Genomic DNA, 24,923 nt, shown 5'->3' with positions numbered 1-24,923 from the left:
AAAGGTCTTTTTGTATCTTATCTCCCTCCTCTGTTCTCCCACAGAGCAACCATTTTATCTCCCTCCTTGTAATTGGGTCTCAGGCTCTTTTATTTGGTATTGATCTCAAATGGAATGAATTTCAGCTCAAGCTGTTCTCTGACACTGCTGATCCATGAAAATACAACAGTGCTGATTGATATCATGACATTTGTGATAATGGTGGGTCATGTGGTGGTGGATTTACGATCGGCCTTGTCAGTTTGTCATCTACCAGAATAAGAAAGCATTTTGATTCCTCTGATAAAAAAGAACTGTTTACAAAACATCACACCAAGAAAAACAAAAACCATTTGTTCAATCAGTTTTTATTCGTCATCCACTGTAGTAGCCACCTGGTGACTAGTGAGAGGAGAATATTATAAACCATTGTTATATGGCTTTAATTCATTGGAGTAATACATAATGAAACTATCTACTTTTCTCTTGTTTCTCAATTTTTCCTACTTTGGGTCCATCATAGGTGGATATATGGCTAACTACAACATTAACAACTGAATTCCTTTCTAACAACAATCCCTAATCTCGCTCTTTTAGCCTGAACTTGTATCTAAATGTGACGTTTCCTGTGTGTAGGAAGCGCTGGCACCTCTTTCCTCCAGAGGACACCATTAACCTTTACCCAACCCGGATCCCATATGAGGAGTCCAGTGTCTTCAGCCAGGTGGATGTTCTCCATCCAGACCTGAGGAGGTTCCCTGCATTTCAGGGAGCCAGGGCCCACGTCGTCACTCTGCAGCCAGAACAGGTCAGGCTTCTTGACTCAATATTTTACACCATACACAAATGTAATGGATCACAGAGGTCCCATTATTGGCTAACTGTGATCATTCTGCACCCTAAAGGGTCTTCATGCATTGAATGCTAAAGGGTGCACTAAGATTAAGTAAACAACCACAAAATGTACCAGAGATGGGGGACTCGAGTCGAGTGACTTGACTCGGAGTCAGACTTAAGCGCCAGATTGAAGGGACTTGTGACTTGCTTGATGAACAGTTGATAAAAGACTTGACTTTGACTTGCTAGTCATGACTTGAGACTTGACTTAGACTTGCATGAAATGACTCGACAAGTCATTGCTGTCTTTATTAATATGTGAATTATCAAAAATATATATTTTTTTCGATCGGATGTTTCCTGTTGCATGTGGGCGAACCTGGCAACCTGTAATCTAACCAACTGACTGCAGCGGTTGTAGAGAGGCCGGAGTGGAGCACTGGAAGGTGGAACTGCTGGCACAGCAGCTGTTCCCAAAATTATACAATTTGGTTTCAGAGACTTTTCTAACCTGCAGCTCCTGCATCCGCGCGCGCACACTCTCTCGCTCACTCTCGATCGTCCACTCACACCTTACGCACATACACACATTTTACGCACAGCTTGTTCCCCAAGGGAATTACGCTACTAACACTACTTCTTAAACACTTGAAAGGTGACAGTAGAATCAAAAGTTCAATAGCCAAAATAAGAGGTTTCTGCCCAACAGGCCGAGATTTCAATAATAATTTCATGTGTTAGGATATTAAAGTCGTGAGTAGCACATCGGAATGTCAGTGATTGGATATACGCAGCGAAATATTTGTTACAAATGTAAGAGCCAGCACTTTGGAAGGACACAGCTTATTATATTTCTATGACTTGACTTGTGACTTGCTTGACCTAAGCTATGACTTGACTTGACTCGACTCTCACAAAAATGACTTGGGACTTGCTTGAGACTTGAAGGTTAAGACTTGAGACTTGCACATGTGTGACTTACTCCCACCTCTGCTTCACCCTGTGTATATGAACCTCAGATGCTTTTTTCCAAAGAAAAACAAAATCTGTCTATTTTCTGTTTCTTAAATTCTTCAGTGTCCATTCTGGTCTGAAATGGACATGACTGAGCTCCTGAGGCTGCTAGCTGAGAGCTGGAGAGGAGGTGTGCCTCTTCTGTACGCCAACCTGGAGCTCCTTCTACCCATCTGGGCCAAAGGAACTTCAGCTCAGTTCCTGGAGAAGGGGACTTGTTCTGGGCTGCAGAGTGAGCTGGCACTCCCTTACAGTGATCCTCACATCCAGCTGCTCGATGGAAATGTCACTCCAGGGGCTTCAGCCACCGACCGCAAATCTGTAAGAAATATCTCCAGGCTTAGCCGAAGGAAATACATCCCCACAATGTTTGACACCACGTCATCCTCCAGTTTGGCACAAAATCCTCAAAAAACATCATTATCAGCAAAGAGGAGTCGTTCAAGAGCCCCTAGTTCAAGAGACGCGACTGAAGTGGCACTCGACTGTTTGGATGCCTTGACCAACTTCTTTGACCTCATGTCGTACCTCGATGCCACGATGCCGGCAGCAGAACCACTTGTTTCCGGCTTATGCAGACCTGAGGCGTTTTGCTGGACAGGAGCTGTGATAAAGGATGGCTTGTTGGATGAGATGAGTGAGGTGGTGGAGGAGGAGGAGGAGCGCAGGAGTTGGAGCCAGGAGAAGCTGTTGGATATTCAGGCTGCTGTTGAGGGCTTGGGGTGTCACAGGTGCCTGTGGCAAATGTCTGAGGCGTGTACTGAAGCCCAAAAATACAGACAGGAACTGGGAGACACATGGTGGGCCTCCCAGTCTCTTGTCTCTTCCAAAAGACAGAGCCTCAGCTTCAGTGTTCAACCTCTGTGTGCACCAAGGTAAGCTTATTCCACATTTCAACCTCTGAATACTGATTCAAATTGTTTGTCTGGCACTTCAGTGACTGACTCACATGGGTTTTGTGCCCCATTACATTCCAGTCTTCTTTAGTCATTTGGGTCATACTGGTCATACTGTTCTTTTTAACGCTATTATGAAATTCAAATAAAGCACTATTACATTACATTCATTTGGCAGTCGCTAGACTTACAATAGCTGCATTCAAACCATGTAGGATATCGGATATCAGCCTGAAATGTAAGCGTATTCATTTAAGAACAATAACTAAAAGCATGTTCACAGTTTACGAGACAGGCGTTTAAGAAACGAGAAATGTTATCATTTTGATAAAATAGAAGTATAAAAAAAAGAAACTATTTTCCATCCATGCATTCATTTACCAAAAAACCTTATTGCTTATCTCACTTTTCTGTCATGTGGAAACTGACACTCAAGGCCAGTGTCATTATACACATCATAAAGCAGAAAACAAGAGTCATGTTTTCACCATGTCATACTCTCGCCCGTCCCCTCCAGTGTGTCTCAAAGGAGGTACGAGCTGAGCAGGTCGGTGCTTGGCAGTAAATCCTTCAGCCTGCTGGGGAACAGAGAAGCTGTCAGTGTCGACTACGTGCCGGTCCTCCGCTACATCTGCCGCTTCCAGAGAGAACAGAGGCAGAAAGAGGAGCCCGTCAGGTGAGCCCGACCCACTCGCTTTCACTTCAAGAGGCAGACTGTTGTCACTTAGAATAGTGAATCATTTTGGATGACAGCATTGTTTTTTAATAAATTAAACTCAGTTTAACTCCATCATAATAAACCTGGTGTGTGACAGCAAAAGGCAGATGATTTGAGTTGTATCCTAAACCACACAGCTTCCTCACTGAATTACCATTAGTTTTTGTTACATCTGACCCAAATAATATCAGTCTAGTCTAACGAAATGTTAGTTCAAAGTATTCAACCTCATTTTGACTATTTGTAATTTTGTACATCAAAATAATCCTATAATATCTGCAAACTAAATTTTAACGATTTATCACCCACATTAGGTGTCTGAACTACCTCAGCAGCACACACCTGGGCCTCTCAAAGTCGACCATTCAACTCCTGGCAGAGGACTAGAACCTCACATTCTCACTACCTCACTTTAGTGCAGTCAGTATTTATTTGACTGTGCATTTATCTGAATATTCTCTCGAAATACTGTCAAATGAATTTGATGCAGCTGAGATGAGAAGTCCGTTTTTATTTATGTGCAACCGTAAAATGTAAATAAAAAAATATATTTTTGTAAATTATGTTTGTGAAACACTTGTCTGGGTACTGATATGGGAGATTTGTTTTAGTGGATGTAGAGCATGGTTCGGGGCCTGAAATCGCTGCGTGTGGTGGCTATTCGGAACATTCACGAAGCAATTCGTAAAAAGCCACGGCCTGAAGCAGGGCGCCGCAGAGTTCCTCCCCTCCATTCCTGCTCCCCATTTGGAAAGAATTCCTGTACTTCAGCAGCAGTTCTTGGGGGAGGTTTATCCTGGGACACTTCTGTGTCACCGACTCAGTCATCAACCGTTGGACCACACCTGCCCCACTGACCCGCGAATCGCCCACCATGAGTCCAAAGTGCTGTCCCACAGCAGTACGCATCATATTCAAGACTCTGAAAAGGAGGGAAATCTTGTGAGAAGTCATTTCAGGAACTTTCACCAACTTCAACTGACAGTTGCCACAATAAAAAATAAAATCAAAATGAATGTTTGTACAGTATTTTGGTGCCTTTCATAGTCATTAATATGAACTGTTTTCTCCCCACCTGGGAGGTGTGTTGGACATCTCGGCGTTTCGTGGCTCAAGCAGAGCGAACAGCATGGCCTCCACAGCCCTCATGTGGGCCATGATAGGGAACAGTGACTTATTCTGGTGTGAGAGGGACAATTTCTCTATTATGTAGAAATCAGCGGATGGGAGGAGAGCCACAACTTCAGACACCTAGCAGAAAGGACAAAATTGAAAACCGTAGAGCTGTATGTGGGTAGAGTTACAACACAAGGACAATGGCTTTATATACACACTTTATCTGCATCCAACCAATCGCTGTGTAAAACCTGAATAATAATAACAGACTCTGGTAGTCATACTCACATCTTGCAAGTAAGTAGTGGCCATGTATGTTCCCTTCAAGAAATTTGGACATTCCTTCTGTTCCCAAGCCAGAAGTGTCATGCTACGGTCGACATGAGTCCAGGCAATTTTATTAATCCCACATATTAGTGACACAATGGAACTGGCATCCTGAGTAAAATAAAAATAATACAGAATTATCACACTGAAATGAGATTAACAAACACTAGATCTATTACAGGGAAGTCACAGGTCACATGGGATATTTAGGATGCAGCATTTCCTTTTGTTTCTTCATCAGTATGTCACAAATCCCACAACTTTATAGAAGCATGTTAATACATTGTGAGTACCACATTGAGCATCTGGTGCCAAACTAAAACCCCCAGTCTGAGCTTTATATAACCTAAATGTAGCAGCAATGTGGAGCTGGTCCAGCATTCCCCTTAATCCTCAAGCAGGGTTGATGTTTACCAACACAGAGACACGAACCCAAGTCCCCAAAGACAGTCTGCTCAGCCGCACCATCTCTCTCTCTCATATAAAGACAAGGGCAGGTGTGTGAAAATGTCACGTAATGATCAGAACCTCACCTTCAACCAGGACTTATCAATCTCTGGCTTGATAAACCTGGCCATCTTCAACTTAACTTTACTTTTCTTCTCCCTCTTAACCGGGTTGAGAATGAAGTTGAAGGCCGTGACGGCACTTTTGTGCTTCAGCCGCGGTACGTTCACCACACTTTCTAGAGTCTCAAAGGGGCCATTTTTGTCCCTGTACTCCACAATGTTGCGCGACCTGCGTCCTCTCAGCAGCTTCACGTCGGCCAGCTCCGACTGTGTGCCGGTGTTGAGCAGCTGGAGGATTAAGTGTCGCTGCTCGGCGGTGTAGCACGCATCCAGCGGACCGCTCTCCTCTTTGCAGGGCGCAGGGGGGGAGATGAAGGAGGCCTCCAGGGTCTCGAAGCCCGCCACGGGAACCCGGCTCCGCCAGCAACATGTGCACTGGAGGTACCGCAGCTCCAGCTCAGAGGGGGGGCAGTGCTGAGGGCGGCGGAACAGCCCGGACTGTCCTGTATACTGACCTGCAGAGGAAAAACACGATGGGATTTATTTATTTTTTTACAACTCCACAATATGTGATAATAAACGTAATATATATATATATAGTCGGCGGATTTATCTGCGACTACAAAACAAGCCGGTTCACTGCGGGGCTTACTTCTTTGAACGACCGACGACAGAAATCTCCTGGCGAACCACATCGTCGGGAATTTAAATAAAGAATCGCTCGTTTTTAGCAACAACATCGCGCAGGTGGGACAACTTGTCCTTTGGTTGTTGTCCGACCGTTTTCAACCGGCCGTGGCAACACAACACCGCTTTGGATTGGTTCCGGAGTCCCTCTTCTTCTTGATGTTTAGTGGCGAGCCGACATTGAAGGTGTACACCGCCACCTGCTGTGTGTGTGGAGTCACTGCACGAACACATAGGGTGCTGATTTACTGCATTAATGCATTGTTTTCTTATGTTTACACACCCCGTTTATATTAGTGAGGACAGACTGAATATAAGAAACTCCTCTCAGTATTATATATATAATACTTTATATATATATTTTTTTTATTCTTTTTATTTGACGTATCAACCACAGACCTGTCAACACTGTGGAAGAAGGGCAAAGACAACATGCAGTTTCTTAAGCGGATCTTCCTTCTCTCCCGGAAAGACACCCTCAGACACTTGATTAAAGAGGATGTGAGTAGTTCTTTTGCCATATCATCATTTAGTTTACACTGTTTTATGAGCATACAAGGGTTGCAGTCAAGTACATTTTTGCTTCTAATCTTCTTAAATCCTTCCTCAATCCTCCAATTAAAACCATTTCCAAGATTCCCAAAGCTGTCATCTCCTTAAAGGATTTGAATGCAGTTCTTTTAAGCAGTAAAGGTGTAATATGTCCTGCCTCAACAAGTGCAAATACTTAAATTAAGTGTTTAATGCGCTATAATAAAGATATGGTTTTATTATGCCTACCCTGCATTTTAAATAATTGTAAAATATGCTTAAATTAACAAAACTTCGTTTCACATATTTACAGCATCTCCTCCTAACATGAAAATCTTTTACCCACAGCAGTCACAGCTCTCTATGAGCTGCACACAAGTCTATTAGCCTAATACTCTAGGTCCATCACCCTCTTTCACCATGACGTCTGTTTCACTTCCTTTCCCTCCTATTTCTGGACCTCTGCATTTGTGTGCAGAACAATAAACTTCATGATGCTGTGCTGGTAAGAGGAAATGCTGGGCCACTGGCCAATGAGAAGGAATTGTGTTTTTCACCTGCTACAGAGCAGAATAGCTCCGTACCATGCAATGGGTAGAATCAATATGGAGTTAATACCTAGTGGCTCTATTGATGGGACTCAACTGTCAGTCTGACAGGAGCAACTATCTTCATCTATGGCCAGTCTGGAAAGAAATAACAAAATACTGCTTGATTTGGCGCGACAGCCAGGTAACAACTTGTGTGCCGACTGTGGAGCTCCTGGTGAGTACAATGACAAAGATTCATGACCACAATGTATGTATTTTGATATGACATCAACATTGTTTGACTGGTTTCCAACAGTACGTGTTTGCTCAACACGTATTGTTGTTTCTACTTGATTTCTGTGTTAATGAAGAGGTTTTCTTTAATGAAGTTTACAGAATGGAAAACCTGTGCAACCTGCACCAACGTGATATTTGTTAACAGAACAACCTCGAAAGTCATATTTTATAGCCGAGTAACATTTTATAATGAACTTCATAAGGGGAAGTGGTGGCTGCTGTGTATTATGTGGTATGACCTCAGTGTTCCTCCTATAACAGTCTGTCGCCCTTACTGACAAGGACGGTTAATAGTGTTTGTGTGAGAGCAAAAAACAAACAGGAAATTAAATACCTACCTTAAATTCACCGTTCAGTTCATTCACTCACTTTTAGTGCACATTTGTCTACAAAATACACTGATATTGTCACTTACTGTATTGTATTGTGGTCTGTAGTTTTACTGCTCACACAGCTAGAGTTTGTACTGTATTTAGTTCCTTCTTATAGTGTAAACTTTGTGATATGATTTTTTTCTCACAGAGCCTGACTGGGCCTCCTACACTCTCGGTATCTTTGTGTGCCTGAATTGCTCAGGAATGCATCGTAATTTGCCAGCTGTCAGCAAAGTGAAGTCCATACGTCTGGATCGCTGGGAAGATTCACTAGTAGAGGTATAGGCTTGTAGTTTTCTTCCTTTGTCTATGGATAGCTAATAACATGTATTTATTATTTATTCAATGTACATTTTTATACACTGATGATTTGTACAGTCTAGTTAATACTGGGACAGATTGACTGAATCTGAATTGTTGTGTTATAACTTGTGCCCACCCTGTGCTTTCAGTTCATGAGGGAGAGGGGAAATTCTTATGCCAAAGCCGTTTACGAGAAGTGTGTCCCTGCCTTCTACTACCGGCCGCAACAAAAAGATTGCATGTGAGTGACCCTCGACACAGTCGCCATCCACTCACCTCATTAGCACAGTGGAAGTGAAAAGTGAAGAATCAACAAATGGTCTATTTAGTGAATGCGAGTGGAGAGGTACAGAAAGAGGAACTAACACTAGGATTTGGGAACAGAGGTGGAGCTACAGACAGCATGAATTAGACTCATTCATCACTGACAGGCCTACACCGTTTGAGTGGCTGGTGTTTACTTAAACACTTGTGTTTCATCCATAAGGAAATGGTAATGAGTGTTTTTCTTTGCTTTCAGTGTCCTTAAGGATCAATGGATCCGTGCAAAGTATGAAAGAAGAGAATTCACAGGAGAAAACAACTACTCTCAGCACACTTATAGCTCAGGTGATTATCCTGTGATTATACTACCTTAAAAATTATCATAATTTTAAGTTTGCTTCTGTGCATAAGGTACAGTTCAGTTGCTCGTCTCATCTCTTATTTTCTTTTTATTTGACATATCAACCACAGACCTGTTTGAGTCAACACTGTGGAAGAAGGGCAAAGACAACAAGCAGTTTCTTAAGCGGATCTTCCTTCTCTCCCGGAAAGACTTCACCCTCAGATACTTCATTAAAGAGGATGTGAGTAGTTATTTTGCCATATCATCATTTAGTTGACACTGTTTTATGAGCATACTACTTTCTAATCTTCTGAAATCCTTCCTCAACCCTCCCATTAAAAGTCCAAGGTTCCCAAAGCTGTCATCTCCATGAAGGATCTGAATGCAGTTTTCCAGCCAGAGAAGATCAATCATGCTCACGGTCTGCAGATCTCCTATCTGCACGACGAGCGTATGAGGAATCTGTTTGTTTATCATGAGGATGGACAGGTGAGCTATTTTATTTTCACTTTTGACAGATAAATGTTTTGACTTGTCAAATGCAGCATACAAACCCTGCAGCACGGACACCAAATCAGTGCATATGTAGAGTCAGTTCAACTCAAGTGGCTTTAAAAGCATGACTGTGTGCAATGCAATTTTCTTCGAAAGAAAATTAACACAAGCTACACATTCACAATACAAATAAATAGACAATAACAATACAAAAGCGCTATGGAAGGTAGGAAAGAGTAATACAAGATTTTAATTAATACAATTCAATTTACCTTTGAATGTCACATTAGTGGTTAGATCTGAGAAAAACAATGTGATCCAAGTTCAGCAGACCTTCTAAAACCTACCTCATATATTATATTACTACCCAGGGTTCAGTGACTTAACTAAAATGTATGACACTTGCATGGATGCACTCTGGATGAATTCTTAATATGCTCTCTTATATCTGATGCCTTATAGATAATTGTAACCTTGTTCAATGCTATTCGGGCAACACGGCTGGCATACCTCCAGAAGAAACATCCCACCCTTCGAGATAATGACGTGAGAAAAATGTCTTAAAGATTGAGCTCAGATAGATTGTTTAAGTGTTAATTAAACAGCAACTTTTGTCCAGTTAACAGTGTTACCCGTGTTTCTTTGCACAGTTAATACCTCTGATAGCAGCACACTGCCTGAAGGAGGGGTACATGGAGAAAACTGGTCCAACGGTCGGTCACATATCTGAATCTATTACAAAAATCTATTGGATTCATTCACTTTTGTAATATCTTACAAGTTAATTTGTCCTTTCGTTCTCTTTTTCTCTTTTTTGTGTGTGTTTTCAGCAACGGGAGCCATTCAAGAAGAGGTGGTTCATACTGTGCTCAGAAAACAGAAAGCTTCTATATTTTAAAACTCCACTGGTAATTAACAGATAATGTCACAGTATCTACAGTTACAGTGGGTGGAATAATAATAATGTAATCATTTTATTTAATACCAAGACGTAAAGAATTGGTTCTTAATGACTTGCCTTGTTAAATAAAATACAAATAAATAAGAAAAACAAAGTTACTCTGATATTACGTGATAATTCTAACACTCATTTATAAGAAATAAAATGCATTAAAACAAATTGTACCCCTGTGCTGCTTGTTTCCACTGTTAGGATGCCACAGAGCTGGGCGCCGTCTTCATCGGCACAGAGAGCCACAGCTACGGAGTAGAGAGCAGCGGCCGGGGCACGAGGGTAGGCCGGTGGCACTATGGCATCACGCTGCAGACTCCAGGCAGGCAGTTTGTGTTTATGTGTGAGCAGGAGCAGGAGCAGAGGGAGTGGCTGGAGGCCTTCAGAAAGGTCATCTCTCAACCCATGACCCCAGAGGACTACGCTAGTAAGATACTGTTAATACACCTGATACAGTGCAGCTAATGTCCCTCCTGTGTGTAGCAGAGAGCTAAGCCATATGTGAACACACACTCCTAACTCCTTTTCTCTTTGATATACTGTAGATGAAGCCAACTTGAGAAGGGGGAAATGACTGAAACAGCCCCACCTGCTGGTTTGCAGGAGCACAGGATACGATAAGTATACTTTTAGGGCCTAACAGACAGAACGTTTTACTTTCCTGAACCTGTCAGTCAGGATGTAAAGAAATATGGACCAAAAAATCTGTTTTACTGGCAGGACTGCTTGACACTTCTGACAAATGATCAATTCTAACACTCTGCACCGACTACAGTGCCTGTGGTTGGAGAAGTGGCTGTCACAGCTGAGATGTTGCTGCTTTATGAGATCTATGCACATCAGAAGCAGTATCTCCTGAATTCATTACGTTGTTGTTGCCACAGCGTCACCACATGAAATAAGTCTTTGCAATGTATTATATGTATTGTAATATGTTTATACATTGGACATGAATAACGTGAATAAACTGGAACCAAATGTTGTATTTATTACAAATAGGGATTAAGTTGTACAATTTTAGTTTGTTTGTAGTATTTTTACTTTTGTAGTTTGTTTAGTGGATTTTTTTTTTATTTGTTGTTTTATGTTTAACTCAATTTGCACATTTTGAAAAGATTAAGTTCATCTTTCTCACACACAGTTCAACTGTCTACATTGTTCTGTGAAACTTAACACTCTTCATAATTTTAATAAACTTAATACACAATTGATTTCTGCTTTTCTAGTAATAAAGGTACAGTATACTGTTATATCACAGATTACTTAGGCATTGCAGAGGTGCCCTTTATCTGGAAGCCTTCATTGTCACGGTCAGGTTATTGTGATGGGCATGGTTGGATTACTGACCAGGCCAAGAGAACAACTGCCTTGGGGCCCCCAGACCCACAGGGGACATGAAGAAGGTTCACCATGTAGCAATTAGTTTGTGGAAATTTGATTATGCAAATGTTTTCATACTTTATATAAATATATAAATAAATAGATGTTGCTTACACTACGAACTTCTCGTTGCTGCTATTAGTTTTCTTCAGTGGTGGAAAGTAACTAAACACATTTATTCAAGTACAACTGAAATTAACAAAATGTTCATATTCATAGGTTCTGGGGTTTTTTATTTTTCAAAGGAGCATATGCCCTTTTAAGTGTTTTAATGCATAAATTATACTGTTTTGCAAAAGAAAAATATATATCAGACAGACATTATTGTTCCAAGTAGACTATTTGGATGTGTCTTAAAAATGTCTGGAGGGGATTTTAATGTCCTTTAAGGTATTTCCATTTCAAACTACTTCTACTTCTACTCTATATAGTACTTTTTACTCCACTACATTTATCTGACCCCTGTAGTTACTACAGTACTTTAGTATATTAGTATATGATACATAGCATTAATGCCTAATGAATACTTTCGGATATTTTAAGTACTTTCGTTTGCTAATACTGTTGAATACTTTGAGTGCAGGGCTTTTAAGTGTAATATGGTGTTTTTACAGAGTGATATTGCTACTTTTAAGAAAAAGATCTAAAAACGTCGTCCACAACTGGTTGTCTTGCTTGTATTGGGTGTTGATAGCAGCACCATTAATATAAAATAGCGATGATATGATATGTTATATATCCTGTGAATGGTTATATCTTAATGGCTCTGGTTGACAGGGGCTGTCGAGCTGGGGAAAAACAAAAGACGTCTCACTCTGCGCCGTTTTCCCGATAACAACAATGCCATCGTGCTAACCAACCAACGAGGTCAAATCTGAAACATATTAGGATTTCGGTTTGTTATATAAGTCACGCTTTTGAAATTACATTTCTTACTTTAAAAGACTGCAAACGCCCTCAGTTGTGGGGGACGAACACTAGGCTACATGGGCCAACTTTTTTTTACGTGAATCTCTTACCACAATATACGATCTTTGCTGGCCCGCACAGTCAGCTGAATCTGAGGGGCGTGGCGGAAAACACGCTTGCTAGCGCCCGCTAACGCTGCTCTACCGCTGTCAAGTTTGTGTGTAGATTAGTGTGGATGTGGATGAACGCACAGCCGCAGCGGCACTGTGTGACTGACGGAGCCTGGCAGGTGGGCTAATAAAAACAAAAACAACAACAACAACCACCTCGTCGGTATCCACGGCTACCAGCGGTTTGTTAAGACAACCTAACGGTCAACCGTCGGTTCTGAACCAGCGTCAACCGGAGCTGAAATGCGAACGTAGCCGTTAGCAAGCGAGCCAGGCCCCGAGGAGAGCTGGCTGGCTGTGAACCTCCACCCAGACAGTGAGCATAAATGTTTCACACCTACCAGTTTACCAAGTTTGTCGACGCCGGAGAGGATGCGCAAGGACGTGAGGATATTATTAGTGGGAGAGCGTAAGTAAAGCTGCCATTTAACGTGCGGTGCGTCTGCAGCGTCAGCCTGTAAGTGCTCGCTGTGCACTGATGCTACCAGCCGGGGCATGTGTCTCATGATGGTGGTGGTCATTTCAACTTCGGTCCCTTTTTTGTTTAAACTGATATTGTGAATGTTTAACCGGTGGAGGTTTTAAATTGTCTGTCTGTATCTAGGCCAGTACAATCATTTTGCTATTGTTTTTTTTAAAAACAGTAGGGAGGCGTTTTCTTTTCCCATTATACAACTAATAAGTGAGGGAGTTTATTGTATGTTGCAGACTAGATTTCTATATTTAGGTCTCAGGTTTTCCCTGACAAAACATTGAAATCACTTCAGTCTGCAGAGACACTCATTACAACAGCAAAGCCAAGGAAATAGATATTATTTTACAACTGAGCAGAAAGCTGTTCACATCCGACTATCACAGTTTGTCTATGGTTATTTAATTCCTGGAATATCATGGAATTTAGGGAAGTAAACTCCAGACACACGGAGGATTTTATTTTCCAGAATCTACCTTCTTTGCACTGTGGGTACCTCTCTGCAGGAAGCCCAGCTGCTTTTTGAAATGATGTTGTTTGCATTATTAAAATTTGTAGTTTATTAAGGTACTCTGGCTTAGTAGTAATATATAAAGTCATGGAGAAGGCCGGTAATTTTTAGACCGAGCCTGGCTAAAAGCTGCAAATTATAGATCGCACACACCCATTAAAAACTTGGCCTGTTGTGTTAAATTAATAAATAATGTCCCCACAGCTAAAATATTCATATCAACTGTGATAAGTGTATGTTGAGATCTACTGAAGAATCGGTCTCATTTGTACCGAACTCTCACTCCTCTCGTCTCTTCCTCCCTTCGACAGCCAAAGTGGGGAAGACGTCTCTCATCATGTCCCTCGTCAGCGAGGAGTTCCCAGATGTGGTATGGATGAATAATTATTATGTCAGGTGTTGAAAGTCTTGATGATGCTTTGACTGTTTGACTGTATCATTGAAGCACTGTTACTGGCTGAGAACAAGTTGTGTTCTTCCTAGGTTCCCTACCGAGCTGAGGAAATCACCATACCTGCAGATGTCACTCCGGAGAGAGTCCCCACACACATTGTGGACTATTCAGGTACTTTAAGCTCATGTCTGTGTCTTTGTATGACTCTTCAGTGGCTGACAAATGACCAAAAAAGAAGAGCACCATCCCTGCTTTTAACTGTGGTACGCCTGTGTTTCTCCTACAGAAGCAGAGCAGACAGATGAGCAGTTGTTTCAGGAGATCTCCAAGGTCAGTCAGTGCATTAAGCTTCTCTGCTCTTCATTATGCCGATCTGTTAGAAGTGCTGAGTTCAGGTAAACGCCTAATGTACATCTGGGTCGGTCTCTCTCATAGGCAAATGTGATTTGCATTGTCTACTCTGTCAACAACAAGAAGTCCATAGAGAAGGTGAGTTACCTCTGCCGCTTGCATTTCCATAATTTTGTTTGTATAGCAGTTAAACTGTATAGCTTGTGAGTCGGTCAGCGTGGCACTAAATTAGGTGTCATCTTGCTAAATAGTGATAATCTTTTATGCTTTTCTACCTTTTGTTTTCCATAGGTGACCAGCCACTGGATCCCTCTCATCACTGAGAACACAGACAAGGACAGCAGGTGTGAACTTGTATAAAAATAGTCCAGAGATTTCTTTGTCAGCTCAGTTTTGGATGATGAAATATGGGCCAAAGAGGGTGCAGGTATCTCCATTTGTCTATGAACGTGTCAACCCAGCAGAAAGTCTGAAGTCTGCAAAAGACCATGTTCTCTGTAGCAAGAAAGACGCCAGACATGGACTTTTTGTTCTAGTGTCCAGTGTTTCCTCTAGGATTTTTTTTTTGCAGTGGGGGCAGGCCTGTCCGAACAACCCCCCCCCCATCCCGTTGGCAAACGTTTTACGTATGAAACAGCGGGCCGCCGCTCCAAAATTAAAATAGAGGAAACACAGAGTGTCTGAAGTGATGACCTATAGTCACAAGGTGGAAAATGTCTCACCAGTGTTTCCATGGAAGCAGCGAGCAGCATTTCCCATGAGCAGATTCACCCGTATTCCATTTGTACATTTGTTTCCGTATTCCAAATACATATAAAGAAAAGTACTCTTTTGCATAAAATGTATGTCCTGGAGCTACACCTGTCATTTATTAGTGTTAATACAATGCTGTCTGTGTGTGTCCAGGGTTCCTCTGATCCTGGTGGGGAACAAGTCGGACCTGGTGGAACACAGCAGCATGGAGACCATACTGCCCATTATGAACCAGTACAGTGAGATAGAGACTTGTGTTGAGGTGAGAGGGTGACCGCTCTGTTGATTTGCTTGATACATGCTTCCACTTTGAAGTAATGCAGTAGCAATTTTATTGATACAAAGAACAGACATCTGTTGCCCAGTAGACGAGGTCAAAAGGGACATGACCTAAAAACAAAGCTGTTCCTCTTGGCTCCTAAAAAGGTGACAGTGTACACCAAACAGTTATTGTTGAACTGCCGTCACATTTCTTCCCCTCTATATGTTCTGTTTAATGAGCAGACGACAGAAGAAGATATTGATTTCCATTTGTGTTTGACATTCAGAGAGTTTATTGGAAGTGCATTTAAGGGTCCGTTATGAGTCTTATCTCCCATCATTTCTTGTAATTTACATTGACATCTAGAAGTAACCTCCTTTACAACCTTTTGCTCTTACATTTATATCTTTATGATCAACGTGTCTGAACTAACTGAACACGTCAATTTGTTAGTAATGTGATTTTGAAACTGCCACAACTGTGGTAGTCTGCAGCCTATTGATCATTTTGTCAATTACATTAATTGTTGTCTTAGTTTGTGTACATTAACCTGGTGTCCTCCTCTTGTGTTACCTTTAACACAGATACTATATCCCAACAGGGCAGGACCTGTGTTTTTTTCAGACGTGTTAATTAGACCAGGCAAGTCGCTCAGACAGATCCTGTGTGTTAATACCCTGTCTGGCCCTGACTAACATCACACACACACACACACCACACACACACACACACAGACAAGTAAGTAAACAGGGATCACCCTACTTTGTCAGGCCACTGTTGGCATCTCAGTGTCACTGCTAAGACTTGAAAGTGTCAACTAGCCTAACTATAAAGACATTAGGGTTTTTACATCCTACAGGGCTATATATAGGGGTGTTACAGAGCCCACACTGCAGTGTTGGAAAACAGTATATACGTATGTACAACCAAACGTTTTCTTCTCGTTGTTTATAGTGTTCAGCGAAGAACCTGAAAAATATCTCAGAGCTGTTCTACTACGCCCAAAAGGCAGTTCTGCACCCCACAGGCCCCCTCTACTGTCCAGAGAAGAAAGATGTAAGAGCACAACTATACTGTGTGAATTCTGCACCATTGTTGTTGTGATCTAGTGCAGCTTGTTTTACATCAAGGCCTGTATTTATACATCCATGAATCTATATTCGAGAAAGTTATGTAATGCAGTGAATGTTTTAGTTTATGTCCAAGAAATTGTATTAATTGTATGTTATGTTACTTTTGAATTAAGAAATCGCTGTGTTGAAGTAACTTATGATTTGCCTCTTCGGTTCCCAGATGAAACCACTTTGTGTAAAAGCCCTGACTCGAATCTTCAAAGTGTCTGACTTAGACAACGATGGGATTCTCAACGATAACGAGCTCAACTTCTTCCAGGTAAACTGATGACTGTCGTAACTGACACAGTTAACAGTGAGTTTAACCAAAATCACAATTATCTTTTTTTTTTTTTTTGCTAGTTTTGACAATAAAGATGTTTTTGTTTGACGGCTCACAGCGGACGTGCTTCAACACCCCACTAGAGCCTCAGGCGTTGGAGGATGTAAAAAATGTGGTGAGGAAGAATTTGAGCGACGGAGTGTGCGATAATGGACTCACTCTCAAAGGTAGGAGTGGATGGACGGGCCTCTTTCTCGTGTTTATTTACATACAAATCTCTTGTCACACTGTTCCTGACTGTTTTGTTTGGTATTTCTGTGATATTCCTCTCCAGGCTTCCTGTTCCTCCACACCCTGTTCATCCAGCGAGGTCGCCATGAAACAACATGGACCGTGCTGAGGAGGTTTGGATACGACGACGACCTGGAGTTAAATCAGGACTACCTCTTCCCTCCGTGAGTCTCAGTCTTCATTTTTTTTAAACTCCATCCTGTGCACATGCAGCTCTACCCCTTTAATTAAGGTTTAATTAGTAGAGTTAATATTTATCCTTTTATTTAATATTTGTAGTAGTGTTTATCTTCTGGCTAGTTGACTACTTTGCAATATTTAACTCTCTCTAGGTTGAAAGTTCCTCCAGGCTGCACCACAGAGCTCAACCACAATGCCTACCTCTTCCTCCAGAGCATCTTTGACAAACATGACAAGGTACAATCCTGTCCACCTGGTTCTGTATTTACTTAAGCCTCTGCCCTGGAGAGGCACTTACAAGAAGCTGCTCAGTACGGAGCACAAAACCAAAATACACTGCCACAGCCAATGCTGACCACCTGCTGAGGCGTGATTTAACTTCTTGTTGCTGAGGAGGGATTGACAGGAGAATTAGCTGCGAGGTTAGAATGAAAGTCAAAGAGTGAAAGCGGCTGCTAGAGCCAAGACCTGCTTTTTGTCATAGTGATTAGTGTGCAACTGTGAATGTGTGCTTCAGTCATGTTTGTTTTCTCAGGTAGAAATGACAGGCAGCGAACTAAGTGAATTATTCTCTGGAAATCAACTGAGCAAGTGCAATTCTTTCAGTTTACATTCACATTTTAAATCCTATCTGAAATATTTCCTGCCCTGAGCACCTGAACAGTGACCGTCCTCTCTGTCTTATCAGGACCGTGACTGTGCCTTGTCACCAGAGGAGCTGGGGGACCTGTTTGATGTTTTTCCGTACATGCCCTGGGGTCCAGATGTCAATAACACAGTTTGCACTAATGACCAGGGATGGATCACCTACCAGGGATATCTCTCCCAGTGGACGTAAGTGGCCAATAATTAAAATGTAACTACACCCTTCAAATCTGCTAGTTTTTTCTCCCTTCGCAAATTTCAAAAATGCATCAGAGACCTGCAAATGACAGTTACTTTAGGGGGCGTGGCCTCGACACCAACCAGAGTGATTGGCAGACGACAGCAGTGGAGCAGGAACAGCGCGCTGGTAGTCAGAGCTAATGAGCAGCTGCTGTCAGACTCTGTGTTTTGATGTGTTTCATCACAATGTACGGTAGTCATAAAAATCAGTTTAGGGTAGAGCGTCACTTTAAGTTAAAGCAACTATTTGTACAATTTGAACATTGCTGATATTGGTGTTGCTGTTGTGTCTCACACGATTGTCATTTCTCAACAACTGCAAACCAGCATTAAGGCTGTTGGGTATCAAACTTACATTACATTACATTTTGACTCCAAACCACAAATGTATTTAATTGTAAGAACAGTAGTGGAGGGGGACCCATTAACCTTGTTTTTCCTTCAACCGACATTTGTTCAGGTTAACAACTTATCTGGACGTCCAACGATGCCTGGAGTATTTGGGTTACCTTGGTTACTCAATAGTTGCTGAGCAGGAGTCCCACGCAGCAGGAATTACAGGTGAATAATAGCAATATCATGTTTCCATATTCATATTTATATGCAATATAAGCGGTAGCTATATAAAAAAAACCTGTTTACATTTACATTCATAGATTCTAAAAAAGTAAAGGTAAAGTCTTGAGGAGTATTTAGTCATAATCTCATTGTCGAGTTGGGGGAATTTGCTTTATTTGTCTTTGATTTTACAGTCATGCCATCAGTAATCACATCAGTGAATCAACACTGTCATACCAGTGGTGACGCAACAGTTCAATCTGAATCTTGTTGTTGCTGACTGAGCATGTGTTGTGTACAGCAGCAGTCTCAAACTGATCCTCTGATGGCTGTGTGTGGTTCCCCCCCTGCAGTGACCAGAGATAAGAAGATTGACCTGCAGAAGAAGCAGACCCAGCGCAGCGTCTTCCGCTGTAATGTCTTCGGAGATACTGGCAGCGGCAAGAGCGGCTTCCTCCAAGCCTTCCTGGGAAGTAACCTCATGGTAAATGGAAATAAACATTTGAATGCATACTCGCTCTCACAGGTATTTCACAGTGTCCCAGAGTAAAATGAAACAGTGTTAGTTTTACTTTTTCACCAGCCACACCCCCCCACAGACACTGCTAAAAGAAAAACACGACAGTTCAACATGTATGAAAAGTATTCTGAAACATTCCAGGTCAGATATTTCATTCATGATCTGCTTTTACATGATGTTTCTTCTCTTCTCTCCTTTCAGCGCCAAAAGAACATTAGAGAGGAACACAGATCATACTATGCCATCAGCACAACCTATGTTTACGGCCAGGAGAAATACCTTCTTGTGAGTATCAAGAATGCCTCTTATATTACTTGAATTACTAGCATTTATTTTGCAATTGTGACTGTGTCTTAATACAGCTTTTTTAGTGATTTAAAAACAATTATCTTAATAACAGAGGACAAATTTCCTAATACTATATTATGTTTAATATTATATCTCATTCTCATATAGAACACATAATTCATTTTTACACATACCACTATTACACTACACATTGTATGTGAGGTTTTCAACTGTGAACCATCAAGGCTAGCCCAGCCTAAGGTTGGCTGTGCTCACCTGAGTGTTTATATAATCTTCTTATCACGTTCACCCAATGTTTTTGTCAAGCAAGCATTTCTACTTGCTTGACAAAAGCATTAGCATTGCAGCGCTTACTTGCAAGCACAATAGGCTTTGCATGTGCTGTTACAATACATAACTGAAACATGGCTAGTTTGATAGTGGTACTTTACTCAGCACTCACTGCAACAAGTCAGTGGCGCTTTTTCAAGTTTTTCCACCTGTTGTTTGTCTTTTAAAGAAGTTTCACACACAAGCACTCCCTCTGCGCTGGCGTCCGCAATGAAACACTGTTTCTCACAGACAGCTGGAGCACAAACGCTGTGATGATCTAGTACGGTTCAATCTTTATTGCCGCTGTGCCTTACAGTGCTGCAACATCAGTAAAACGGCAGACATTAAACATCCTCAACAGAAGACTCTTTATATGAGTGATTTTTTTTAAACATTTTAGTCGTAATCCATATTCAGTGTCTATATAACGAGTCCATTTTGGTCAAGCAATATGCACCATCAGCTCCGATTGCTGACCGAGCCACAGTGATGCATCCAGAAGTTGAAAGAAAAAAGCTGAGACGGATTTTCCCAGTAGCTGTTTTCATCAGCCATTAATGCCAGAAAATGGCTGTAGTAAACCAGACCACAGCAGTGATACGGAGAACATTCTTAACATGGGACTAGTTCTAACTCTTGGTTTATCTTATTATAATATACAATATTATGACGTTATTATCTTAGTCATAAAGGTGGTACTTGGAGAGCCTAATATTTTCTGAGCATAAAGAGTTCAGTTTAGTGCATTTCATATTAGAAGGGCTTTTCTCTATTTATTTGTTAAGCTCTTTCAATGAACCTCCTCTTTCCTCTCAGCTTCACGAAGTGTTCCCCGACTTCGACTACCTGTCTGATGCCGATCTGGCTTGTGACATTGTCTGCCTGGTCTATGATGTCAGCAACCCGTACTCCTTTGAATACTGCGCCAAAGTTTTCAAGGTAAAACTGTGTGTGCGTATAGCTCACATCATATCAAAAGACAAATGCTTACCTTGGGAAACATCTTTACCATCATTCATTCATCATCCTCTCTTTCCCTCCTTAGCAATACTTCATGGACAGCAAGACTCCATGTATGATGATAGCAGCGAAATCAGACCTGCCAGAGATCAAACAGATGTATGGCTGTAGTCCTCTGGAGTTCTGTAGGAGGCACAAGATGCCACCTCCCCAGTCATTCACCTGTAACACTGCAGCAGGACCTAACAGAGACATCTACATCAAGCTTACCACTATGGCCATGTACCCGTAAGTATAGAGACACTTGATCTTGATTGTTGCCTCAGTTGAAGGTAGGAGTTTTCTCATTTTGAGAACTTTATCACAAAAAAGTTGCAGTTTACATTGATGCCAGTAATTTGTATTTGGAGCTTAAATTGATAGAATTCACATTTAGCTCTGCTTCACTTGGTTTAAGCAAGGAAATTGTCTGTTTATTTAAGAAGGTAAAATACAACTGTAGTTTTACCATTTGGTAACTATAACTGAAGTCTCATATGTAACATTCAAATGTTAACCATATTACACTATTTCTTATCTGTTTGCACACACGAGTCACAACCTTCTGGTTTAAAATGCTCCAAAGTCGAGGCAGGACTTGTTGGAAGTGTTTCAGAAAGTTGTTGATTCAACTTTCTGCTCATTTTGGAGGATGTAGTTTGTGTAGTATATAGTGTATAAATAGTGTAAAAAGGGGGAAAGGCAGTTTGGTAATTGCAACTAAAATCTGATATCTTTTCCTTCAAAAGACTACGCAGTGTCTGTGTTTTATAATTTCCCATGTGGTTGTTGGCGCTCTGAGATATTTTGAACACAATCTATAGCTTTGTTATGTTTATGCATCCCCCTGGGTTTATAGAGAATTGCGCTGGCTGGCTAGTCTTCCTCAGCTATTGATCATCTGAACAAATTCTTTTTCTTCTTATGGCCTGAGGTGATGGAGAAGCTCAGTCACTGAGAGCTTGTTTGCTGCTGCTAAATAGACAGAGTTGTTTTTTAATCTAAAGTTTTTAAATTCGTATTTCCCGTACACTGTGAGGATTACCTGTCAGTTAGGACCTAACTGCAGAAATGAATCTGTCTGAAACAAACAAGGATGGATGATAGATTTTTTCCCCGTTTGAAGTCCACTTTATCTTTTTGTTTTCAGTTCAAACACAAAGCTGTACTGTGTGTAATTTCTGTTCCTTTTACTCCATGCCTCAGTGACCTGCTCCCTGTGGGAATGTTTCTCCTCTCTGCAAGTGTCAGTATCAGACATGATGTACTTCACCCCACATTAATGCACTTCACTGCCCTCTGGACATGTTGCACTCAGTCTGAGGCCACAGTGTTTTGCATTGTGGTTATCGGAGTTCCTTGGTGAGCAGTAATGTTGATCTCTCCCAGTGGCTCACACTCCTGCAGTCAGTCAGCTTGCAGTGCACTGTCAACACACAGTGCCTCTCTGCACACCACACGGTCACATAGTTACACACAGCACACCCGCCCTCATTTACTCCACAGCCGAGTCAACTCCTGTTCTGAGATTCAGAATATGATTTGGTTTTGTTATGTTATGAAGTAAAGAAAAATATTTTTTAAACAGCTGTGTCATTGTGACTTTCAGGTGATGAGCCACAAACCTTCTAAATTCATGGTGGTGGCATCTTTTAACTCTTAACTTTCTTCCTCTTCTATGCGTTATATGTAAACTGTACATTGGTGTTTGTCTTCCCCGTATCTCTCCTCAGCCACGCCCGGTTGCGCTGCATGTGCACTTGTAATCGGTGCACCTTCTGCTTGTGTCAGAACTTCCTCAACTCTGAGCTGCTGCAGACGGTCAGGGCCAAACTCTACGCTGTTGTACTCAGAAGGTCTTTTTTTTAAAACCTTTTTTACAACCCTCTCTTTACATCTGATTACCTCTCAAATATGTCGCCATCATCACCCCCAAGCTTGTACCATTTATTTCATCATATTCCATTTCTACACCTGCAAAGTAAAGTTTTATTTATAGGCTTCAATTTGTCACTAAACAGAATAGAATAAAGAGAAACTGTCTTAGATTTTTTAATAGGATACGAATATAAAAGATTAGAAGAAATGTTAAAGATTTTGTGAATTTATATCAGAGATGTCACTCATATCTGCATTATAATTTTAAAACACGTTTCTTCTTCCTCATTGTTTCATGCTGTCAGAGTCCTCTGAGTTTTTCTTCTTCCTCTAAGAAACCATTATCATCATTTACTTTCTGATGTATTGAAAGCGTTTGCTTCTCTTTTGATCTCATTGTCATTCAGTCGGTGTCATCTATCTTGTTGTTTTCTTATTTGCTCATGTTACTGTGCCGCAGCCGTCTCAGCTACCCGAGATGTCATAGCTAATTTCTGGTCTTGTTGTCTCATGTCATATCTATTATCCTGCATCTGTTTGACTGGCTTTTGCTTCAGCATCTCCTTATTTCAAGGTCCCATTCCTGCTCTGTCATCAGTTCATGCATCATTTTCTGTATGTTTGTTATTTATTTTCACATCATCCTTCTTAGCAACACCTCTCACTACTAATACTTCCATTCCTCGTGTTTGTTTCAAACTTGAGAGATATTACTTTAAGAGAAATAGTTTGATTATAGTTTCAGTGTATCTTATCTTGTAATTTATGATGTAGAAAATCTCTGTCTCACTCTTTACTGTCCTCCGTATTTATCTCTTTGGCCTGCTTCTCTCTAACAGACATGTGAGCCAAGCAGACCTGAAGAGCTCGACCTTCTGGCTGAGAGCGAGTGTCGGGGCCACAGTGTTTGCAGTTTTGGGCTTTGCCATGTACAGAGTGCTGCTCAAACCACGGTGATCCTCGGGCACCTGGGCCCAACCTTCTTTACACCCATGGTACCTATAGAGCTTTTTTGACCAGTCTCAACATTAGGCTTTCCCACTTGCATTTAGTAACTGAAGACAAATATTAAAAATCTGTCATGGTTTTGTAGTTTCAGTCCAAATTGAAAAAAAAGGAGAAAAAAGTGTGAAAATGTATCTTAGCAAGCATTCATTTTCATTCCATTGTACATTTATCTTCTTGGGAATAGAAGAGACAAAAAAATATTTAATTTTGTACCAGAAACACTAATTTGCTTATTCTGTTTGTCTGCAAGTATTTAAAAAGTAATATATCTATATTTATATTGAAAGTGAGGGTAAGCTGCTGATGAACTGTGGTGAATAGCACATGAGTGAATTACATATATAGATATTTTTTGGGTTGCTTGCTGATTGAAATGAACAACTTGGTCTCAGTTGTGATAGAGATTGTGGTATGTGAGGTATACAATAGCATTCATGCTTTTATTAGACTGAACAATATGTAAATAGTGTATATACTATAGTAGGCTGTACATTTGTTTGTCTTTGTGAAAAAGGCCATGTGTGACTCGCACTCAAAACACTATGTATGTATGTAAAGGTCTTAGTTTAACCGCCTGGTCACAAACTTGCACAACCATTAGCATTGATTATTCACACTGACAGATATTGGTTTGCCTTTCAAGGCCAAATGCTTCGGCGCACACTTTTTTATGTTAGTACATCTGCACAGGTCATGTTTGATCAGTAGATGTATGGAGGGATTTGCTGCTCTCTATCATGTCTTCCCATGTTGGTCACTTTCTCAGCTCGTGCGTGTGTGTGTGTGTGTGCGTGCGTGCGCGTATGCGTGTTTGTGTGCTAAGATATTGAAAACCTACACTTTACAACCACTGTACATTTGGTGTTTGCATGCTTCAGAATTTCCGACCACATTCCAGTGTTTAAAGACATACTGTACAAAAGAATTACCAAGCCAACTTCTCCACATTGCTCTCCAGCTCCCCAATCATTCAGGGACAAAGTAAAGTTTATTGACAGGAGTAGATAGTTGAGTCTTGAGTCATAGTGAAGTTTGACAGTCATTTAACCGTTGTTGTGATTCCCAGTCAGCTCTCCTGATCACGAAAAACGCAATAACGTGGCCCCAGATGTTCATTTTCATGCAATACCAACTGCTTGCCACAAGACTGAGTTTGATGTATTTACTCCTCCCTGCCTTTCCAAAAGTTTACAATAAATGTCTGTTACATCTGG

General features: G+C 41.2%; 4 protein-coding genes across 6 annotated transcripts in view; 3 read left to right on the top strand and 1 right to left on the bottom strand.

Moving 5' to 3' along the window:
* atad5b (ATPase family AAA domain containing 5b) overlaps nucleotides 1-3,901 on the top strand; it is a 9,209-nt gene extending 5,308 nt beyond the window's left edge. The window contains exons 12-15 of the mRNA XM_035659642.1: nucleotides 642-787; nucleotides 1,888-2,705; nucleotides 3,244-3,402; nucleotides 3,759-3,901. Coding sequence (XP_035515535.1) covers nucleotides 642-787; nucleotides 1,888-2,705; nucleotides 3,244-3,402; nucleotides 3,759-3,831 — 1,196 coding nt within the window. The 3' untranslated portion in view covers nucleotides 3,832-3,901. The remainder of the gene's footprint in view (nucleotides 1-641; nucleotides 788-1,887; nucleotides 2,706-3,243; nucleotides 3,403-3,758) is intronic.
* A 34-nt stretch (nucleotides 3,902-3,935) lies between these two features.
* tefm (transcription elongation factor, mitochondrial) lies at nucleotides 3,936-6,210 on the bottom strand. The gene is made up of 5 exons (XM_035659462.1): nucleotides 6,049-6,210; nucleotides 5,421-5,911; nucleotides 4,849-4,998; nucleotides 4,520-4,695; nucleotides 3,936-4,366 (listed from the first exon to the last, which is right to left on the bottom strand). The coding sequence occupies exons 1-5, from the start codon at nucleotides 6,134-6,136 to the stop codon at nucleotides 4,102-4,104; spliced, it is 1,170 nt and encodes a 389-aa protein (XP_035515355.1). The 5' UTR covers nucleotides 6,137-6,210; the 3' UTR covers nucleotides 3,936-4,101.
* Nucleotides 6,211-7,098: 888 nt separating this feature from the next.
* LOC118326466 (arf-GAP with dual PH domain-containing protein 2-like) lies at nucleotides 7,099-11,628 on the top strand. Its single transcript, XM_035659464.1, has 11 exons — nucleotides 7,099-7,379; nucleotides 7,964-8,094; nucleotides 8,268-8,359; nucleotides 8,639-8,727; nucleotides 8,854-8,966; nucleotides 9,068-9,214; nucleotides 9,683-9,766; nucleotides 9,871-9,933; nucleotides 10,051-10,128; nucleotides 10,374-10,599; nucleotides 10,718-11,628. Exons 1-11 carry the CDS (start codon nucleotides 7,292-7,294, stop codon nucleotides 10,744-10,746), a joined length of 1,140 nt encoding a protein of 379 aa, XP_035515357.1. The 5' UTR covers nucleotides 7,099-7,291; the 3' UTR covers nucleotides 10,747-11,628.
* Nucleotides 11,629-12,638: 1,010 nt separating this feature from the next.
* rhot1b (ras homolog family member T1) lies at nucleotides 12,639-24,923 on the top strand. 3 transcript variants are annotated; one of them, XM_035660501.1, is made up of 20 exons: nucleotides 12,640-13,040; nucleotides 13,926-13,984; nucleotides 14,098-14,179; nucleotides 14,295-14,338; nucleotides 14,444-14,497; nucleotides 14,651-14,703; nucleotides 15,266-15,374; nucleotides 16,329-16,430; nucleotides 16,668-16,766; nucleotides 16,888-16,996; nucleotides 17,104-17,224; nucleotides 17,393-17,477; nucleotides 17,929-18,074; nucleotides 18,586-18,686; nucleotides 19,037-19,167; nucleotides 19,405-19,488; nucleotides 20,641-20,763; nucleotides 20,870-21,072; nucleotides 22,557-22,679; nucleotides 23,541-24,923. In XM_035660501.1, exons 1-20 carry the CDS (start codon nucleotides 13,004-13,006, stop codon nucleotides 23,656-23,658), a joined length of 1,983 nt encoding a protein of 660 aa, XP_035516394.1. In that variant the 5' UTR covers nucleotides 12,640-13,003; the 3' UTR covers nucleotides 23,659-24,923. The 3 variants fall into 3 exon arrangements, with proteins under 3 accessions (XP_035516397.1, XP_035516394.1, XP_035516395.1); XM_035660502.1 differs by lacking the exon at nucleotides 22,557-22,679 and having other exon boundaries at nucleotides 12,641-13,040; nucleotides 23,541-23,680; XM_035660504.1 differs by lacking the exons at nucleotides 17,929-18,074; nucleotides 18,586-18,686; nucleotides 19,037-19,167; nucleotides 19,405-19,488 and having other exon boundaries at nucleotides 12,639-13,040.

The sequence above is a fragment of the Morone saxatilis genome, unplaced genomic scaffold (genome assembly GCF_004916995.1).
Source record: "Morone saxatilis isolate NCDOM2014 unplaced genomic scaffold, NCSU_SB_2.0 Contig17, whole genome shotgun sequence".
NCBI lineage: Eukaryota > Metazoa > Chordata > Actinopteri > Moronidae > Morone > Morone saxatilis.
The sequence above is the reverse complement of the archived record's forward strand: the minus strand, read 5'-3'. Positions and strand labels throughout refer to the sequence as shown.

Bases quoted from the DNA above. Each gene is read 5' to 3' on its own strand.
- tefm (XM_035659462.1), bottom strand. From the start codon at position 6,136: ATGTTGTTGCTAAAAACGAGCGATTCTTTATTTAAATTCCCGACGATG. The intron at 5,912-6,048 runs GTAAGCCCCGCA...TTTCCTCTGCAG, and splicing joins GTCGTCGGTCGTTCAAAGAA to GTCAGTATACAGGACAGTCC. The intron at 4,696-4,848 runs GTGAGTATGACT...CCTTTCTGCTAG, and splicing joins CCACTACTTACTTGCAAGAT to GTGTCTGAAGTTGTGGCTCT.
- rhot1b (XM_035660501.1), top strand. From the start codon at position 13,004: ATGCGCAAGGACGTGAGGATATTATTAGTGGGAGAGC. The intron at 16,767-16,887 runs GTAAACTGATGA...GACGGCTCACAG, and splicing joins ACGAGCTCAACTTCTTCCAG to CGGACGTGCTTCAACACCCC. The intron at 18,687-19,036 runs GTGAATAATAGC...CCCCCCCTGCAG, and splicing joins CCACGCAGCAGGAATTACAG to TGACCAGAGATAAGAAGATT.
- LOC118326466 (XM_035659464.1), top strand. From the start codon at position 7,292: ATGGCCAGTCTGGAAAGAAATAACAAAATACTGCTTGATTTGGCGCGA. The intron at 8,360-8,638 runs GTGAGTGACCCT...CTTTGCTTTCAG, and splicing joins CCGCAACAAAAAGATTGCAT to TGTCCTTAAGGATCAATGGA. The intron at 9,215-9,682 runs GTGAGCTATTTT...GATGCCTTATAG, and splicing joins TTTATCATGAGGATGGACAG to ATAATTGTAACCTTGTTCAA.